General features: G+C 33.2%; 1 protein-coding gene across 3 annotated transcripts in view; it reads left to right on the forward strand.

The window, feature by feature from the left end:
* The window catches only part of LOC106869714 (2-phosphoxylose phosphatase 1), a 146,111-nt gene that overhangs the window by 109,642 nt on the left and 12,977 nt on the right, over positions 1-23,492 (forward strand). The window contains exons 2-3 of one of the 3 annotated variants that reach the window (XM_052969016.2): positions 8,000-8,091; positions 19,485-19,766. In XM_052969016.2, the coding sequence (XP_052824976.1) occupies positions 19,601-19,766 (166 nt within the window). In that variant the 5' untranslated portion in view covers positions 8,000-8,091; positions 19,485-19,600. Of the gene's footprint in view, positions 1-7,999; positions 8,092-14,135; positions 14,219-19,484; positions 19,767-23,492 lie in introns of all 3 variants that reach the window. The other 2 variants (XM_089353513.1, XM_052969015.2) reach the window with 2 other exon arrangements.

The following is a 23,492-nucleotide window of genomic DNA, read 5'->3' on the forward strand; positions in this document are numbered from 1 at the left end:
ATATATATATATAGATATATATATATATATATATATATATATATATATATACTTATATACGACGGACTTCTTTCAGTTTCCGTCTACCAAATCCACTGACAAGATTTTGGTCGGCCCGAGGCTATAGTAGAAGACACTTGCCCAAGACGCCACGCAGTGGGACTGAACCCGGAACCATATGGTTGGTAAGCAAGCTTCTGACCACACATCCACTCCTACACCTATATATATATATATATATATATATATATATATATATATATATATATATATATATATATATATATATATATATATATATATATATGGATCTCTATGAGTGTTGCCCTCTTTTTCTTCCTCTCTAACCCCCTACGCTTTAATTATAATTTATTTTACGTGATACAAGCTTGTATCTAAAATTTTAATCACTGACTCCTTTATTGTCGGTTGAACGAATTATACCGGCATTTTGATTGGAAGGTAAAAGTATAAATCTTATACGTCTGTCTTTCTCTCCCTCTCTGTTTCCAACTTTGGTCAAAGCCTTAGAGCTGAAACGTATGAAAGAATATTATGCACAAGCTCACATTTATACTGGCCTACTTTATTTCAATGGTGAGTGGCTTGAACGATGAACTTTTCGCCTGATGTTTTTGTGTGCTTAAGTTACTAAGTGTTAGACTTATTTGAGTAGATGAATCAATTTACATTGAATGACATTTTAGCGGACCAACTATACTTATGTTACTCATATTAGTCAACACCTGTCACCACATCTGAATTTTCATGCACATATTTTGACGTTTCAGTGACAAGCTTATGTAATTGAAAGGTGAAACAGCTGCATGAATATTCGCATTAGTATTAGCAGTTTATATGTGTTAGTAGATCTGAAGCTGTAACGTTTTGCGAGATATGTGTGTCGTTATAGATGGTCTATTGCTTTGTATTGTTTATTAATTCCGTTTCTAATTTTTCCCGATTATACTAATGGAGCACCTATTTATTCCATTATCAGAATTCAAATAGTGAATATTAGAAATCACATCCAAAACACTACAATTGCTTTATGTTCCTACTATAATGATTCCATGAACATATATTAACAGAATTGGTGTAAGAAGATCTGGAAGTACATGTTGATATGTATATTCCTCAGAATTCACCTGGGAAGAAATGTAAAGAAACAAATAACATCTTGCTGGGGATTGAAACATATGCATGAGAAAGTTGATCCGATGAATCCACCAATTCAGTCAATCACACTACTCCGGAACATAATTCTACAAAACGAAAGAATATCCTTTGTGTTATCGAATAACATTTCGGAGATGTTTGACGTATTTGATTTCTGAGATGAATATCCACACGTGAAGCTTGTTGAGGTATCACAGCACTAAAGGAAATACTTTAATGCATACAGCTACAAAGTTACGAATATATAGCCTGGCACTGGAAGTATATGTTTCCATGCGTTGGTGCTCAGGCACTCACATTTGTTAGGAAAAGGAATCTTGTATTTGTTTTTTTTTTTTGTTAAATATATTCGCAAGCATCCGCTTATGGTTTTGATGCATATATAATGATATATAAGTATGTATATATATGTGTGAGTGTGTGTGTATATACATGTGTACTTATATATATCTGCATATATATGTACATATATATATATATATATATATATATATATATATATATATATATATATATATATATATATATATATATATATATATATGACTACACGTATGTATATGTCTATACATATATGTGTGTGTATGTCTATATATATGTGTGGGTGTGTATCTCTATATATGTATGTATATATTACAATTAAAAGGGTAAAGGTTTATCAATCTATTAATTTATTAATAAATTAACAATTAATAATTTTTTTTACCAAGCCCTTCGGTATGTACACACCATTATCGGTGGAGAACTCATTTAAAAGTTCTTATACATTTATAAACAGGTATAAGAACTTTTGCTGATCCATTAATTATGTTTATATATATATATATATATATATATATATATATATATATATATATATATATATATATATGATGTTATCATTATGATTATTAATATCAGGAAATCAACATTAGAATATTCATCAGAAAGATATATACGTGTGTAAAATAATTGTTGTCTTAAAAATACAACTATATATAGATATAATAAAATATGTATAAGTATAGATCTATAATAATGATAAATATGACAGTATAAATGTTTTGAATTAAGTTTTAAAGCACCTTACGAATATATATATATATATATATATATATATATATATATATATATATATATATTTATACTTATGCATATTTATATATATTTTATTGTTAATACAATTATTTTACACACGTATCTATCTTTCTGATGAATTTTGTAATATTGATTTCCTGATATTAGTAATAACAATATAATATAATATATATATATATATATATATATATATATATATATATATATATATATATATATATATATGATCGCTCGTATTAAATACATAAATACCTTAATAGTATTAATATATTGATACAATAGAACACTTGTTTATGTGTTTCGTGAGAAGACTAAACCTGCATTACTGCGTTAGGCAGTGTCTTTACAGTGGTTTGTATTGGCTTGGAGCCCCATTTCTGTTAACGCATCGGGTCCCTGGAAGATGAGTGAAGGGACAGCCATGTAAAACACACGGTGCCTCAGTTCGGGAATACGTGCAAATTCTGGGATTCCGCGTTATATGTGTTGTAATATTCAATTTACTATTTGGTGGTGTTGATGTTGATGCTACTGTGGGATGCGTGCTTTGGCCATGGCTGGTAGTGTTTGCCTGGATTGTGCGTCTAGAGCTAGTGGATGTATACAGATCCAGTCACTACGAGTGCAGAGCCTGTAACGGCATATTTTGGGATTTCTTGTTAGTGTCGTGGGGACGCATTCCGCTTCAGAGATTTTATAAGGTTATTTTATTCCACAGTAGGATTGAGGTGGCGATGTGAGAGAAGAAAGCAGTGGTTTATTTTTAGTATTTCGAGTGGTAGAAAATGATGGTGGCAGCGGTGATAATGATGCTGAAGATGGCGATGGTGATAACTGTGGTGGCTTCTGTGAGAGTGGTGAGTGCGAGAGAAGTGAAGAGACAATATCATTCAGTAGATCAGCTATCGTATTAGAATGCAGGATCGTCTGTTCCTAATGTTGTTGCTGCTGTTTCTGATCTTCAGGCTGCTGTTTTCGTGTTGCTTATTGCTGCTTTTAACGGTTTTGTGGCTCGTGATGTACTTGTCCAATATTTAAAGAGAAACTTATGTCGAAGCTTTTCAAAATGACCCTGCATTAGGTTGAGGAAATCTGCATGCGTTTTAGTTTGCTGCGAAACTGCTTAACATTTCACGTGTTTAGTATTTGTGTTGTTTGTTCGGCAATCTCATGCAGACTCAAAGTGTTTATGTTTCCTGTTTGGGTGGGACAAAACCATATGCTTCTTAGGAGGTCATCTTCATTATCAAAGCAATTTAGTTTCTTGTAAGTCAGCTGGTTAGTCGCCAATGTTTATTTTCTCTCTTGGTTCAGTTTTCTTTCAGATATATGCAGATATTGTTTTGTGTGTGAGGCTTTCATAATCTGAAATTATTAAAGAATTGTATAAATAGATATATTCTCTCTTACGGTTGTGAGTTTTGCATCATTTGGCTATTTATTTGTTTATTCTTTTGTTTTATTCAGTCATTTGACTGCGGCCATGCTGGAGCACTACATTTAGTCGAACGAATCGACCCTAGGACTTATTCTTTGTAAGACTAGTACTTATTCTATCGGTGGCTATTGCCGAACCGATAAGTTACGGGAATGCAAACACACCAGCATCGGCTGTGAAGCGATGGTGGGGAGGGGAAGCAGACATACAAAGACTCATACACACACACACACATATATACTCATACACACACACATACACACACACACGCACACACACAAGGCTTTGGTCGGCCCCAGACTTTAGTAGAAGACACTTGCCTATGGTGACACGCAGAGGAACTGAAACCGGAACCATGTGGTTGGTAAGAGAGCTACTTACCACACAGCCACTCCTGCGGTTATAGCCACTCCTGTTTAGGGTTAATTCAGATATATGTAAAAGTGTTTTTCTTATGTGTGTGACGCTTTGATTATCTCTAGATATTAAAGAATTGCATAAAAGAAGTTTATATGATAAAAGACCACCTGCACAACTACAATTAAAAAAACTCATTCCATCATCTATCAGCATGCTGTAGACTACCGCAATGGCTCATAAAGGCAGACCTAGGTAAGACATCTTATCTGCACATACCACTGAGGCAATGCAGAGACAAGTCACTGAAGGTGTCTGTATACAGGAATATTAACCAACCCTTAATCTTCAATCCGAAATGGGTGCCACCCATGTTCAATTGGAGAGTACCCATCTATAATCACCTCTTTCTCCCATTTGCATTGCATGCAGAAATCCATATATAATACTGAAATATATGTATATATATATATATATATATATATATATATATATATATATATATATATACGTAGTTATATATAATCGCATGAGCGTACATAGATTTATATGTATGTGTAGATGCATGTGTATTTTAGCGTGTGTGGGTGTGTGTGTATATGTGTGTATGAGTGTCTACATGCATGCACGTATGAGTATGTGTTTAGATATATATTTATATCGATATATATATATATATATATATATATATATATATATATATATATATATATATATATATATATATATATATATATACATATATATATATATATATATATATATATTTGTGTATGCATATATATATATATATATATATATATATGTGTGTGTGTGTGTGTGTGTGTGTGTGTGTGTATATGTCAGTGTGTGTAGGTGTACAGTAAATTTTGTGCAGACTCATGTGATGACAGGCCGCAATCTAATACATTCACTGTTCGTAGATTCTCATATTGATATCCCTTCACAATCACACACACCACTGTCGCACTCCATCTCCCGCATCTTTAACTCTCAATCATACTTTCCCTGATCAAAAAGAACCAAACAACAAAGAACCAAAGGAATATAACGTTTTGTTTGCCACTCTCCATTACTAATATTTCTGTATATATAACCGACTCGTTGTAACTGTTTACGTTTCTTATACATATGTACACAACTGCTTACACAACTGCTTACACAACTACGTGATTGACTATCTACATACTTAATTCCTACCTGCATACATGCATACGTGTCTATACACCGAGCGGCCAACTGCGTTTCACATTTAATAAATGCATACATGCTTTAATACAGATATGGACCATCTCAAATGTTTTTTTTTACGTTTTTACATGCATATATGCATATTTAAGATTTTCTTGTATATGTTTCCGTTATTTGACTGCGGCCATGCTGGAGCACCGCCTTTAGTTGAGCTAATCAACCCCAGGACTTATCATTTGTAAGCCTAGTACTTATTCTATCAGTATCTTTTGCTGAACCGGTAGGTGACGGTGACGTAAACGCACCAGCATCGGTTGTCAAGCGATGTCGGGGGTACAAACACTGATATACACACATATACAGGGGTTGGATAAAATAATGGAAACACCATAATATTTTAGACAAATATGGGGTAGGACCACCACATCTGGCAGTGATTACAGCTTGAATTCTATGAGGTATGGACTCGTACGAAGTTTGAATTCTTTCCAAAACAATTTTTGTCTATTCTTCAGCTGAAGCATACTCCAGTTGTTATTGTGATGACGGTGGCGGATATCGACTCTTTACTTGCTTTTCTAAAATGTACCATAAATGTTTAATAATATTGAGATCTGGGGACTATGGTACCCAGATAAGATGTTCAACTTCACTACAATGTTCCTAGAATGTGTACGTATATACATCCATACAGAGACTGACAGACACACACACACACACACACACACACACACACACACACACACACACACACACACATATATATATATATATATATATATATATATATATATATATATATATATATATATATATATTTATACATATATATGCAAGCAAACACGCACACGTATAAAATTCTCCACATTCTTGTAGTCATATGACAAGCACAACACTGAAATATAGTTTGATGTGAAATGCCGAAGAAAGATGATTTTATGGACACCATAATTTTTAAAGATTGTTCACATGATGAAGTGTTTTCTATACTAAGAGAATAAAAAGAAAGAAAAGAAAAAATAACTTGTACTTTTTCATATTAATGTTACGTTCAAAAGTACAAAATTTTAGTTATGGAGAACACTCAAGTAAAGTATTAAGTCTCCCCAGACGTCAACATACTTCAACTTCGTTGGATATATTATAAAGCAACACACGTATTCACATGATGTCTATACATACGTGTATCATAACCAAAGCAAATGCCCTTGTAACTATATTGCATGTATTGTATATCCCAATATAAGGTTAACTTAACATTGAGTTAGTTGCAATCAGTGTTATTATTCTGTCTCTATTCCTTTCATGCACTCACAGTTAGTATGTCATTCTCACACTAAAGATCGATCTGCATCTTTTTAGACATAGTGCGCCTGCTTGTCGTTTTCGCATATGCGAAGCTATATAGGAGGCGCATAAAATGCGCAAAGCTATTTGCCAACAGTCTTGCAGAGATGTAGCAAAAATTCTAAAAGAAAATTAGTGGACAATGTAACGTACAATACTCACCTGCGTATGGAGGATGGTGTACACGGTCATTAGTTTCGACGAGCACATATATATAGGTACATAAGCCTATATATATATATATATATATATATATATATATATATATATATATATATATATATATATCCTACGAGAATTGTCCTATATGTGTCTGAATGTAACGCTCATGCATATCGTAATACAAACTTTATATTAACAAAATTAATATTAATTTAACTCTTGTATGAATACATGAGAAACTCGAACAATAGGTTAAATGTCAACTTCAGTCACTACTTTTGATCTGATAAGAGCCTAACTTGCCAAACCTATATTCCTTAGCACACTTTTACAAAATCTAAAAACGTCATAATTCAAGAAACACCTTGAATCCTTACGCTAACAAACCTACATAAAATTTCGATTTGTTCACATAAAACCTGTAAAAACCTCAGTAGTTATTACGAATATGTCATATTTCTTCCATGTGAACTCCTGCAAGATCTTTCATCTGCTATTTTTAAACATTGTTCGATTGAATTCCAAACAAAGTATATATATTTCCTCAAACCAATAAATATCAATTCAACAGGTCCAATTTCTGCAAGACAATCCCTATTTTTTGAAACCAGAAAATTCTTCTTTATCACATTTCCTTCTCTGACCACAAAATATAATTTCTCCCTGTCTTTCTCCAGCCCTTTTCCTTTAATAAATATGTTTCCACATTCTCTCTTCAAATTCATTTTCATCACATTTATTGTGCTCGTACATTGCTCCACATCCAAGATGAAACGCTAGTAAATCCATAAAATAAAGCGTAAAAGTAAACTCACAATGTGGTACGTACCCATCCGTTTATTCTACTGTCGGCGGAATTGGTTGCATATGAGCTGCCATATGAGCTGCTAACAAAATGCAGATCATATGGTATGAGCTGCCAACAAAATGCATAATTCTGCAATTGATACGCAACTGTACCAGAAAAAGTAGTAAAGATCTACGTATTCCATTTCTTTCCACCAATTCCAAATATCTCACCAAAGATATTTTAGATATTCCTTAAAAATTTCGATCATATCAATATAAATAGTTCTTTCTTTCCATCCTGAATGGTATCCCTCTCTTATTTCTGGATCTTTCCAGACTTCCTTCTAATTTTTTATTATATATCATTGGTTTCTTCTTCAATATATATCAATATGTCATAATTTAATTTGATGACTTGCAAATGCATGTTCATGTTTTGTCCAATTATACCTCCATCAGCTCGACCACCATAGTGTTTATAGCCAACAATTGTGCAGACCCTGAATCTTAACGTCGGAGTTTAGGCACTGGTTCCGGCTTGACCATTGATTGTATGTACCCATTATCTATTTATCTATGTCTTTGGATACTTTCTTACGCTTACTTATAACATTAAGCACGCAAACACACACACACACACACACACACACACACACACACACACACACACACACACACGCACACGCACACGCGCACACGCACGCGCGCGCACACATAAACACACACATAAACACACACATGGGGTGCGGTGAATTTACAAAATTTGTATAAAAATTATCTTGAAATACTAAAGAGTACGTTTATTCAATAAAATCGCCATTGGCTTCAACAACGACCCAGACAACTTCGGAACGTCTTGCAACTCTTCTGGACGGTCTCCTTCTTTAAGTTGGTGAATACTGCCATAATCCTTGCCTTCAGTTTAACTTTGGTGGTGTTACAGACAGTTTTATTGGTCTTTCCCTCAAATCTTGTATTCCCTTTCATCCTATCCTATAGATGTACAGGCACACAGACGTTGAGCTTTAACATATATATATATATATATATATATATATATATATATATATATATACTTTGGTCGGACCGATGCTATAGTAGAAGACACTTGCCCAAAGTACCAGTTACGCACTGGAGTCAAAATAATCCACTTAATCCCTTTGCCTGTCCTTGTTTGCACCCTCTATGTTTAACACCCTGTGGGCAATAAAGAAACAGATATTCATAATATTCATAATCATACATGTATTAAAATAAATGTGCAATTTGCTGTTTATTAGGTTTACTAAACGAAGTAGATCTAATAAAAAAGCTAAATGCTGATGTTGTTCCCGTTACTCTTGCAACTGTCGCAACTATGATTTCTTTACGATGAAAAAAATAATATCTTATTAGTGTAGAGTATTATTTATAAGTGCTACGTGAACTCCTATAGCTATTTATTAATGTCGGCTTAGCGTCAAGTGACTTCTTTATATTGCGAAATGTTTTTAAATAGCTGATTATCACTGCCATCTATTGTTGATGGCGTTGAAATTATATCTTCATATTTAATTCACGTCTTCCTCAAACGAAATACACTGTTCTCGAGAAATCGTCTGTCCTGTATTGTTTAGGTGTTTAAAAAAAAACAACTTGTAATTACATGGAATGTAACACATATTGATTTTGAAAGCATGTTTTCCAACGAAACAGGTGGAGGAAAGTATGTTATAATAAAGAAATAAATATTAAGAAATATCGGAAAATAGAATATAAATGTATAAAAAATAGAATTTAATTTTCTTTTCCCACTATTTTTTGATCGTATCGTTAGCATTATTTTAATTAGGTTGATTTATTATTTATATTTATGGCCTTCTGATTATTTGATTACTGTGTTTGTTTATATTCAGTAAATTTCCTATACATTTTGTCAGCAGTTTTGATGCGTTCATGGTACTAATTCTGTGGCTGTCGCTCTCAATTACATTATTGTGATCGCCTTAACCATCTTGATCGTCGTTTCATGATACTCATAAATTAAAAATTGCAGTCATCATATTTTGTTAATATTTATTTAGTTTCCTTACATTGTTATTACGCTGCTCATTGTTGTTGTTTTTGTTGTTATAATAACGATAAGAATAGTAATAATAATTATTATTTGTATTATTATTATTACTATTATTATTGTTATTATTTCTATCATTAGTGGCAGTTTTCTGATTCTCATTTTCGCTTTGCTCAATTTAATTCTATTTTCACGTCAGAATTTTCATTATTACTTTTTAATACAATGAAAACAAGGTAGCTGCTTCATTTTAGATGATTTAAACATAAAATAGTAAAATAGAATATGAGGAAAACCTAATAATAAATAACTATAATAAGGACAAATAATCATGTATTTTATATTGAAGCAAAATGAGGAGAAAGAAACCACACAGAAATTTTTAAAAGCCAAAATATTACTCAAAAATAATCGATGGCTTAAATTACATTTTATTTTTGTATGAAAAGTGTGATTTACAAGAATTTTTTTTTTAGTTCTCTTTTGGCACATTTGCTTTATAGATTTAATAATATAATGCTGATAAAGTCGGTGAGCTGGTTAAAATTCCTTGCAGTATTTAGTTACTTTCTGAGCTAAAATCTCGCCGGTGTCGACTATTATCTTCATCTTTCCTATGCCGATGTAATAAGTAATAGTCAAGTACTAAACGACTTAATCGACTGTGAGCTTCAGACTTGTGCCAGTGTAAGAAATCAATATCGTATCGTTAACAGCTTTAAACGCTGCCAGAGAGCTATATTTAAGTCGTGTATGCTAGGAGATAGCAATTATTTTTCTTTAAGTCAAAAATGGTTCAGAAAAGCAACGGCATTACATCATTTGATGTTCTATTCAAAACAGTAACGACATGTTAGGGGTAGCAGTCAAACTATACCGATGTATATGAACACCATGTTCTTTTAAGAAATGATAGACACTTTTATCGATGCATTATTCTGTACATGAGACGCCAAAATCATCCAACTCGCATAGTGGTAACAAACTACATAAGAGCACAGTAGATACAGCGCTTATTTTGGACTTAAGAATAATGATAATACAATAGCAAAAGTGTCAACAATGCATATAGGTGATTCAACAATGCATATAGGTGTCAACAATGCATATAGGTGATTCAACAATAACAACAATAATAATAGTTTCATATTTTGACTGAAGACCAGCAGTTTTGCAGAGGGGAACATTCGACGACATTAACCCCTATACTCAATTGGTATTTATTTGATCGACCCCGTAAGGATAAAAAATCAACGTCGACCTCGGTGCTGTTTGAACTAAGAAGGTAAAGACTGACGAAATTGTGCTAAGCATTTTGTCCGGCGTGCTAACGACTCTGCCAACTCACCACCTTTGATCTTAATTGGTTGGAAGTGTTATCCTGTACATTATTTCGTCTTGGTATAAAATATGGGCCACAGCAAATATTCTGCTCAGTACCTCAGATTTGCTTGTCTTATGTTTGACCTTCGCCAATTAAGCATGTCCCATAGTAGCTGATGATATGTGCATCTCTGATCACGAGCGGATGTAGTGAGGAGCATCAAAGCTATATGTTGAGAGGAATTCTTAGAGTTTGGATAATTTACCTTTGGAAACATGGGAGTTTCCTTTAACATCCTTAAACAAACCTTATTCAGGGACATTTTCATAGGTTACTCAACTTGAAGAAGATAAAGAAGATAAATAATAATAATTATTTCTACAATAAACACAAGGCCCGAAATTTGGGGGACGGTTTTGTCTTTTACATTGCCCCAGTATACAACTAGTACTTATCGACCCCAAAGGGATGAGAGGTAATGTCGAACTCTGCCGAATTTCAACCCAGAACGTAAAGACGGACGAAATAACGCTAAGCTTTTCGCCCGGCGTGCTAATTATTTTTGCGGGAGATAGTCGATTGCATAGACTCTAGTGTTTCACTGGGACTTAATTTATTTACCTCGAAAACATGAAAGGTAAAGTCGACCAAGGCTGAATATGAACTCAGACATATAAAGACGGATGAAATACCGCTAAGCATTTCTCCCGGCGTGCTAACGGCCGCCTTAATGATGGTGATGATAATGATCGTAATTAATAATAATAATGACGATGATGATAATAATAATAATAATAATAATAATAATAATAATAATAATAGTAACAACAATAAAGTGCACTGTTTTGATCTTACTGATGGTCCTACAGCATACGTATCTGGATGTATTGCGTTCTTGTCCCATTTTTGTATTTTTTACATAGAGAATATAGCGGCGTACGTACACTTCGGTCTATTACATGTAAGTATATATATATATATATATATATATATATATATATAAATTTTGTTTGACTCCATTACTCTTCCTTCTTTCTGTCAGCCCTTTCACACTTCGTTCATTCCACTCTTCGTTCTTTTGTTCCCCTCTCTCAGATTTCCTGGCCTTCTCTTCATGCTCATTTTCCCTCCTCTGTGTATCTTTCATTTTTTCTCGACACTCCTTAAATCTTCTATCCCTCTACCTATAATCGCTTTCTTCTCTCCCCACGTGACCGGTGTTCGGCCAGGCGTGACCTTTCTTTCTTGGTTCGACTACCATCTGTGCAACATCTCTATTCCTCCTTCTGCCTATTAAATCTTATGTCTCTACCGTAAGGCTTTACCTATACACACACCACCTTGATTTAGTTTGTCCTTAGTCGAAAGACACCTGTTAATTGCATTTGCATTTGTGTAACATGTCTCTGTTTTTTCCCGTACTTCTTTTCGTATACATTCGCTACTTACTTTTCTCCAAGGAATCTAATGCTCTTAGCCTAGATTTTCCTTGGGGCTGGCCAGATTGGAGCAATCTGGAGCATAACTAGCAAAATGTTTAAAGATAATCTGAAACTCGACTGAGGATAGAAAACTCCGAATGACCCGTCCTTGATTTCTTTGTTTCGTCTCTTTGGATGTTTTGCGTTCTTATCCCATTTTTTGCTATATACAGTAAAGTTATGTATCTGCATTTGAGGCAAATTACTCTGACGTATACAGTTGTTCTACAGCCAATCGTATTTCAAATATATCTGAATGTATTCCCACGTACCATGCCTCTCGATACATGTCGTGCTAGTGATATAAATAGTTACCTATGAGAAAATACATTTCCATATACCCGCAATTTGAGCACAACCTGTAAGTTCAGTCTTTCAATTCTTCTCTGATTACAGTTATTTTATCTATATGGCTTGGATTTATGTACACAGTTCATAGAGTTGTGTTGTAGGATAAATATCACCTTGGACATGTTTATTGCAAAAGTGTAAGCTTCAGGAATGCGAATATCTTTTCTATCACGTATATTTAAATTGAAACCTGCCTGTATTGCATGAGAGCAAATCACATGAGAAATCAGCAATATTCGCATTGTTTGTAGAGGAAGCAGTTTATTCCTAGATATTGAAGGCGATTTGTTTTTATAACTCTTATTTTCGCTGAAATAACTCCCTGTTAAAAATTTACCCCTTTGCTAGACATATAATTTTCTCTCAGGTTGTCCTTACGCTTTTTCTCTTTTCCTTAATGTTTTCCATCTTTCTCTGTTTCTTTAACCTGTCCGGTAAACAGAAGCTATATTGAAAAACAGTGTTATATTCAGCATTGAGATATGTCCTACCACATAATATCTGTTTACATACATATGTTGTCAAAGAACTGTTGTTGGTCCTAAAAACATTACAGGCGCAGAGCATTGATAATTGAAGCAACCGCCGTTTTACTGTCTGGTAACAAGCTACACTCTTGGTTCAATAATCACGTTATCGTTCTTGTTAACAACCCAAATCCACTCTCTTTGAAGATAACTAAAGCCAAAAGCATTCCCTATATATATATATATATATATATATATATATATATATATATATATATATATTATATAGCTATATTTTTTAATAGAATTTATTTTCGATAGTTTCAATTGATTCTAATCGATTTAAATTTATTTTCTATTTTAAAATTAGTTATGAAACACGTGTAATCTTTTTATTATATTTATCTTATGATATTTACTTTACTTTATATTATACTCATTTATTGTGCTTTTAAGTATTAATTTTTCTATATGTGATAGTGGATTTTCATCGATGAGTTCTTGAAACTTGGTTATTTTCCCTAAAACTATATATATATATATATATATATATATATATATATATATATATATATATATATATATATATATATATATATATATATATATATATATATATACACATATGGTGTTTCAAATGTTCTTTTTCCCACATTCTGTGACATGCATATAATACACAAACAATATGTTTGTATGTACGCACACATGCACTGTAATATCGGTCAACATGCGCTTATATTATGTATTTGTTCATGCTATTCTATGTTCCATAGAGCTGTGGATATATCTGAATGTGTACGTGTATGTGTATGTATTAGTATGGATAAGCATGAATGTGTCCGTATTTAATATATGTTTGATGAGCATAAACTTATAAATTATGAATATTTTGTACACTATTTTTCTATATATAACCAAGCTGCACCAGTATCCCAAACTACACAATAGCGACATCAGCTTATCTATTGTTGATCTAAGCATTTTCCTGATTTCAAATATCAGGTCAGTGAGATTAAGTTCGTGTTTTATGTAAGATTATTTCTGCTATTTTACTTTTCAGAAACACTTATGTCGCGTGCCTCTACATAGAATGATTTGTTTGTAGTAGTTGTTGTTGCTGTATCTTTTGCTGGGTTTGCTGTTTGGAATTTTGCATCAGTCTAGTCATTACCACTAACGGTGGAGAAAGTGCCCGATCATAAAATACAGAAAGTGCTGATTGAAAACAATTTTATTTCTTTATTCCAAATATATTTTGTCTTTTTTCTATCGACTAGTGGATAACAATATCTGTTCGTGTTCTTCGAATCTGAAATATTAGGAAGTACACGACATATTCTAAGTTGCAATAAATAATTGAATCTCCAGTGATGTTCATGTTCGGTTCTCACTTTCCCGTATTCCTTCCGCATTGCGTTTATGTAGGCCTGATCCAGGGGAATTTCACAATAGTTGCTAGGGTTTTGATTATACGTCATTACAATGTAGCTGTTTCATCAAAAGTCACTGGCACATAAATGTTACCACTGTTAGTGTTCATGATTGGTTTTCTATATCTTATAAATTTCCCGATACTTTCTATCTTAAATCTTCTTTGAGTTATGAGGTTGTAGTGTTTATTGATGTAACAGTAGTAAGAATTTTTGGTGCAAGATGTCTGCCAAAACCGCTGCGTCTAGAAACAAGTGTAGAAAGCATACTGCAGTCAATTCATGCTAAATTTGCTCTTCAGTAAGACCGTCCCTGAAACAAAAGACAAAAGTTCATCTCGGATCATGATGCACAATAATAGTGAGGCAACATTCGTCAGTGTACAACAATTGTCAGGTATCAGTAATATTTTTTAGCCTGGTAAGCAAACAGTTCATCAATGCATTTGTCAACTATGGAACATTAAATCCGTCATTACCATCGTTCTTGTAATAGTGATATTATCTGTACCTTCATTCAAACAAAGTTAATGCTGGAGTGCACCACTTTTAGTAATTTCACCGGTCACTGAATACCTTTCCTCTTTCTCATCTACTTCTGAATATTACGAATGTACAAATATACATATACACGTACATACATACATATATTTGCAGCTTTACAACTATAAGCTCTCACGATTATTCACATTTCGCAGAGAGTGGGGCCGGCGGTTATTCTATTGCCCTTTATTAGCTAATTATTGAGAATGAAAATAAAATGATGGAAAATATATGAAATCCAAACAAATGTTCATAGAATAACCCCGTGCCACGTGGATTCCCACTAAGAATTTTATTATGTACATACAACAAGCCCGTGCCACGTGGATTCTCACTAAGAATTTTATTATTACAATCTATATAACTGAAACACGTAGCAACTTACAAAAAAAATTCAAGAAAAATGTAATTCCTTGAGGCTATTTCTTGAATCCTCAACCTCGAAAATAGTGAGCTCACACACACGTGCGTACATAATGAAAGAGAGAATCTTCTCACTATATATGCCGTTTGTTTATATGTACCGAACGAGCCAATGATCACACATACATGCATCCATAAACGCACGCGCGCACTCACACTCACACACACACACACACACATACACACACACACACACATACACACACACACATACACACACACACATACACACACACACATACACACACACACACACATACACACACACACACACACACACACACACATATATATAGTTGCAATTTACAGAAACAAGAAAAGACGTAGACAGGTGTATAAACAAGAAACAGGTGTATGAATTTAACGCTCGAGAAGGTGAGAAAGTCTTTTACGTTTCGAACCTAGGTAGGAATTTTGGGCCTATTGCCGAAAACTTGTTTTAGATAAAATATACATGTATAATGTAATAGATCATTAATGGTCTTTCATTCGTTAATATCATTTTTGAATATATTCGAATCAATTCTCCGACACAATTTCCCTCCAAAGTATGTAAGAACAACACATAGACAATGTTCTGCCCGTAAGGCAATTTTTTTAAGGATCTTGAAATGAATAACGGCATTAATTCTATTATGTGTTTTACATGCATACGTATATATATATATATATATATATATATATATATATATATATATATATATATATATATGCAAATGCGTCCGTATACAAAATTATACAGTGGAAATCTACATATAGTTACATACACCGAATATAACATATATATGGTATATTTTTATAACACAACACATACATTCATATATATATATATATATATATATATATATATATATATATATATATATATATATATATATATACATATATATATACAATATTAACAATGTGTATAATTTCAACGAATAAAGCCATATTTGTATATGAATGGGTTTTGTGATAGGTAATAAAAAAATGAGTTTTAACTTGAAGCGTGATGAGAGAGAGAGAGAGAGAGAGAGAGAGAGAGAGAGAGAGAGAGAGAGAGAGAGAGAGAGAGAATCTGTTTGAGAGTGAGGGGAAAAATAGATTCATAGTCTTGTTTTACTAATGAAATACTACGTCTAAGCGCTGAAGAAAATCAATAAAAACTGCAAATATATATCACAAAGAAAAAAGATAAAACAACGATGCTTATTGACCGAAATACTGATTGAGGGTAAATTTAATACACTGCTTCCTCTATGTAGCGATCTTTGAAAACCCAGTAAAACAAACAATTGATAAAACACATCATACTAACTACAATAACAACACATAAAATGGTAACAAAGATGTTTAATGTTAGTGATTTGAGAGGGACGGAGTTTTGAGAGACTGAATCAAAAGTGATAAACTGAATGACAGATATTTAATGAATTTGGCACAGATTCAAAAGAAATATGTTCGAGAGATGATTTGTGTATATAAGTATGAAGGCAGGCATGTAGGGTAGATATGTCTGTATGCACATGTGTGAGATTTCATATATATATATATATATATATATATATATATATATATATATATATATATATAGGCGCAGGGGTTATTTATATATATATATATATAGGCGCAGGCGTTGCCATGTGGTAAGAAGATTGTTTCGCAACCACATGGTCCCGGGCTCAGTCCTATTGCCCAGCTCATTAGGCGTGTGACTTCTATTATAATAGCCTCAGGTAGGCCAAAGCCTTGTTCGTGGATTTAGTAGATGGAAACTGAAAGAAGCCAGTCCTATATATATGTAATGGTGTTGGACAAAATAACAGAAACACCTTAAAATTTCAAATACATTTATTTTAATATGTGTTTGGACCGCCTTTGGCAGTAATTACACCATGGATTCTAAAAAGTTTGAACTGTTTCTAAAGCATGTTGTGTCCATTATTCAGCTAAAACAGTCTCCAGTGCTGGTAGTGATGATGGGGAAGAATATTGACTCCTTTCATGTTTTTCTAAAATGCACTATAAATGTTCAACAGTATTGAGACATAGGGATTGTGGTTGCCAGAAAAGATGCTCAACTTCACTAGAATGCTCCTCGTGCCATTCAGCGTTGTGAAGTGATGCATTATTATCCTGAAAGATTGCGTTTCCCTCCGGAAATTGTTTTGCAAACATAGGATGAATTTGATCAGATACAATGCTTAAATAGTCTTGACTGTCATAGATCCTCCTCCATGTTTAACTGTTGGAAGAAGGAAGTCTGGATCAAATGCTTCTTTTGGCTGTCTCCACGAGTATACACGGCCGGTGGTCGGAAATAATGTAAAGGATGATTTGTCCGATAAAATAACGTTCTTCCATTCCTCTAGAGACCAATTGTGTAGGTTTTTGCTCCACCCTAAACGCTTTGCAATGTTCGTTTTTGAAAGGGTTTTCTGATTACAGCTCTCCCATGAAATCCAGCTTTGTGCAGCTTCCGTCGAACAGTTTTCTTGTGGAAACTGGGTTCTCGAGGTGGTCATGAAGCTCTGCTGTGATTTTGAGAGATGTACTTTCGTGATCCTTTCTAATAATTCAAGTAAGAGTCTGACGGTCCTTATCTGAAAGTTTTAGATTTCTTCCGGAGATGTGTTTCCATGAGGAGGTTTTACACTCTTTCTTAAAGGCTGTCATTACGTTCGAGACAGTACTTCTTGATATGCCAAACATTTCGGCTGTTTTCATTACACTAGCGCCTGCTATACGAACACCATCAATTTGACCTCTTTGAAAGTCCGATAGATCTGTCATTTTCATGAATTTGAATTACCTTTTTCCTCTGACATCTGAAATGAAACGGCAATTTTAACAAAACATATTTAGCAACACAAATAATAAATAAAAAAAATACAAAAGTAAACAAGCTTTTGACAGTTTTATAGATATTTCAAAATTATGGTGCTAGGCGTATTCCATTATTTTGACTGAATCCCTATATTTATGAGTGTGTGTGTGTGTGTGTGCGTGTGTGTGTGTGTGTGTGCGTGTGTGTGTGTGCGTGTGTGTGTGTGTGTATTGTACTTCCACCATTACTTGAGAACTGATTGTCTGTTTACGTCCCCGGTTCTAGCGGTTCACCAAAAGAAACCGATATAAGTACTAGGCTTACAAAGAATAAGTTCTGGGGTCGATTTGTTCGACCAGAAGACGGTGCTCCAGCATGATCGCTCTCAAATTACGGACGCAAGTAAAAGAGTTATATACAATACAGGCACACCCGTATATATTACAGCCCTACATACAAGCGTATATATGCATATATATATATATATATATATATATATATATATATATATATACACACACAAACACACAAACACACACACACGCACACACAAGCATACACGCTTAAATAATGCAACTATATACGTATATGTATGCATATAAACTTTTGTCTATATATATTGTGTGCGTTTGTGCGTGCATGTTATATTAGTTGTTTGATTCTTTTTCTCATAAAAGGGAGAGCGCAATTTTGTCATGTGTCAAATCTTTTCTACTCTTGTTATTGTAATAATCTAAATAAAGTTGTGGAAACACGGTATTATCTTATTTTTAATTCCATTTCGTCATTTCAAATATACCACCACTGTTATTCATAGATACAGTATACTACAACGACTATATTTGTATATCCTCAGAACAATGCCACTACGTTTTTTTTTATTATATTATATAATTATCACTTTAAAATAAGCATATTATGAAAAATATGGAGGCTGGATAAGAAGAATAATCCCCAGAATATTTGAAAAACAGAACCTCTTTTCAGTTCCTAATATAGCAATTATATCAAAATTTGTATGTTTAATCGATATGTATTTACATCTTGTTTCATATATTTGCAGATTTTTACATCAACCAGTCACCACAGCTAAACCAAAGGTGGCCTCAACATTCAAGTGTGCCTCAAAATCACATCGGTGTAGCTCGTGCTTCCGGTTTCGTAGGAAAACGTGGGCATATGCTTTCCGATGATGAAGATGAAGATACCGATAAATACTTAAAAAAACTTCATCTCTCCGAACGGAGGTCTACATGGCAACATACAAAAACTCGTAATCCTCTATCTGTCTCACGTATTGCGGAGTATTGCAATTCTCCCATGTTACCATTTGCTGGCTCAGAAGGTATTTTATTTTATATCGAATAATATTTCGAAATTCTTAAAATTATATATCACACTTTCAGCAGTTTAGCCTTATTTTCGTACTTGTTCATTAGTAATAAAATTGCACTACTAAAATTCATTCGTTTACTGCATATTTAATGCATTGGATTTTACGCCCTGCATGATAAATTATGGCTCTTCAGATTTTAATTTTAAATCTATTCAAATTCAAATTACAGAAACTCGCAAAACATAGAACCAAATACATATCAGATGTATTTTCGGATCTTTTTTAAAACGGGGGCCACATTTTTCATTAACGATACACTTTGAAACTTGGAACACTGGCAGAATGTGTCATATAAAACATATTTTTCTCTTAGTCTTCTTTAAAAAAAAAGAAGTCCATAAGTTATTCCATGTTAAAGTTGTCGTATTTCTGTAATTTCAACCAATCACTGACGTCCATTCAGCCGATATACATTAAGTGCCGACTACATAAACAAACGATTCTGAAACAATTAACCCTAACCCTAACCTTAACCTTAGGGTTAGGGTTAGGGTTAAAGCAAATTTAAAATGAAAAAAGCAAATAAAAGGAAGGTATGGAGATTAAATACGCTTTACATCGCATAATCAGCCAAAGGAGTAAATCTAAACAACTGAATACTTGTCAGTGATTGGTTGAAATTATCGAAATAAGACAATTTTTTACATGAAATAAATTCGAATACAAAAATATTTTTCTGTTCTATAACACAAAATAGATAAGTATACGAAGTTTGACAGTCTGTCCGTACCAAAAACACAACGTAAAACATTAATGAAAAATGTGGCCCCCGTTTTAAAAAAAGATCCGTATTTTCTTCTCCTCAGATTTATTCTGTGTGGTCCTTACATTAGACAGGAATTTGATAGTTGAGGTGACAAAACAAATAGCATTCCCGTACACTGTCGTACATTTCAGTAACAGTCCACACTTTGTTGGTAAAATATATACAACGCATTTACTAAAGAAAGATCCTCGAACGGTTCAACGCTGTTACACATATCTATTCATTACCTGTAACTAGAAAGGTGAAATGCAATATAATGTTTATTATTGTTAACAATTGGGCCCTAAATGAGATTTTATTGAGTAGATCCGATAAATGAAAATCATTCGGAACATTACCTTCACGTATTTTTGCAGATCGGTGATTACACAATCCCTTTTAACACTCTTTATTGAAAGATGCAGGTTGTAAGTTTCCATTGCTATTTCATGACTAGTTCGTTGACTAATTTCTAGTAAAATCTAAATATTGAGTTTGCTATCCAGATTTAACGATGAAATATTGCCAAACATAAGCAGTTAAACAAGTTTTCTTTTATGGTTTTAAACAAATGCCCTCTTAAACACTTTCTCTTGAGCGTACCATATTTGTGAGTAGCATTATATGCAAATGGTTCCATAATTAAATATAATACGCATAAGGTGAAATTCGGGATAGCGACAATTTGTAGTCCAACTTCGATTCGTTAGTGAAAGCATTTATTTAGGTAAAGTTTGCTAATTGAGCTCCACGAACAATGCAAGTAACAGCATGGTGACTTGCTTTCTTTTTGTACAATGCCGTAAACTTTGCAAAAGTCTCGTCCACAATGTAGTTTAAATGGACGGTATATATAAATTCGTATTACTTATGTTTAAGTAACAGATTGTTGCTGGAAATAAAGTATCGATATTATTTGGTCAAAATTGCACTTAGATTTGCTTTATCCTTTATTAAATTATGTGTCTGAAAAAGGGCATCAGTTACGATATTACATACAAGAGAATAGAAGACGCGAAGGTGTTGCTATAGGTCAAGCATAGACCAATGGTTAAGAAACATTTGTTTCTAAATCATGTGGTCTAAGGTTCAGCCGCACTATACATCTCCTTAGGCAAGTGTCTTCTGATATAGTTCCGGGTTTAACTTAGTTTTGTGAGAGGATTTAGTAGGTGGAAACTGACAAAAGCATATCGTGTGTGGGTGTGTATTTTGACGTAGCGTGTTGGTTATAAACTGTCATCATGAATACTCAAGAGATGTTCATTTTCAGTATTCAGAAACATGTATGGGCATAGGAAATACTTGCAGGTGAGATTAGCGATACGATATATTTGCAGCAGTAGAAAAACCACGCTAACAAATACATTTTTGCCTCTGCAAGCATGGAAACGTGGACGTTAAATAATGGTGCGAAGAAGTGGGAGACTTGTTTCGACATATCTCTCTCCGTTAGAGAAGTGGTGATTACATTTGGAAACATTCGCATGATAGAAAACGGTAAATGAGTAAAAGAATATCATAAGCTACATCAGTGTTGTTTTATATCAAATGCTAATTGTAGCTAAATTCGTTGAATTCTCTTCCATTTGGCCATTTCAATTTAAGATATGGTAATTTAATTTTATTCCTCTCTTGTATTTTATAAAAGCTCACGACATATCAGAACGAAGTTATCGATATTACTTAATAGTAGATTTTATTGGTAAAATAGCGGATTGCTGTGAATGGCAAACGGTAATATTAGGATCAGATTCAAGTTACTCATCTTTATGGTTTAAAAGCAAATCCTATAAAGTATCAACAGTAGAATTTGACTATCAGGATTTCAGAGTCGGTAAATTTTGAATTCTTGCCCATTTAATGGACTCTGTCGTCCAAACTAGATTAGTGACTAAATTAGTGGTCGGTGGTTAGTGTCAACGCTAGAAATGTATATATTGAGAGAGAAATCAATAAGAATAGTATGCAGAAGAAAGAAGATAGGGCAGCTTTTAATGCTTTATTCTTTTCATTATCTAGTACCGTCCTTCCGCATTCTGTGATCAAATAACGATCCAATCTATTTTGTTTCTCATCAGTTCGCAGCAAGTAATATAATTACAAGGGTTTCATTATAGAAGTATTCGACGATGGTGATTCTCTATCTACGCAAAATCATCTTTATAAACTAATATTTATAAATGCTTATGAAAACGCATTCCACATATTTGGCAAGCTTATTATTATAACGTGTTTCCTGTCCATTCGTGTTATTATATAACAAATGTTCATCTTACATTTCTTTATCTTTGTGGCAGCTGTCATTGCAACGGATTTCCATTTGGGTACTCAAACCTATTATCACTTTCGAGACCCATTTAGTTAGAAATGCTGGCGGAAATTAATTCCAAAACTGCATTTATATTCAAAACTATGTATGATATAATATTCGTAATTCTTCAGTAAATTCCTTCCATTACTTATCTAAAGGAATCTTTTGGGGCGTTAAATATGTATTCCATATGTAAGCGAGTTAATGAGAAACGCTTCGTATATATTCTAATGAGTAAACTATATGTTCTCTAACGAGTAAATGATAAGGAGAAAGAGAAAAGGGAGTTGGTTGTAGAAAATTTTAATTAGTTTCCTTCGTATTTCTTAAAAAAGTTTTATGTGCATTTGATACATGATAATAAATAAATATAATAAAATAATATGATTCTGTGTAAGAATTGTATTTTGATTGTTTTCCCTCAATTTGGAAGTAAAGCGTAGAGTAATGTCGTTTCTTTCTATGTTTTCATGAAAGTAAGAATAATACAGGGTGTATAAAATGCCATTATGTAAATTGCTAAATGATTGTCATTTGGTTTGCTTTCTTGCTCTTACAAATTTACAAATTTTCTGGAAATCTAGAACTTGACAACTCGAACAGCCAGATATAATAA

Source organism: Octopus bimaculoides, chromosome 6 (genome assembly GCF_046866305.1).
Source record: "Octopus bimaculoides isolate indiv1 chromosome 6, ASM4686630v1, whole genome shotgun sequence".
NCBI classification, from domain to species: Eukaryota; Metazoa; Mollusca; class Cephalopoda; order Octopoda; family Octopodidae; genus Octopus; species Octopus bimaculoides.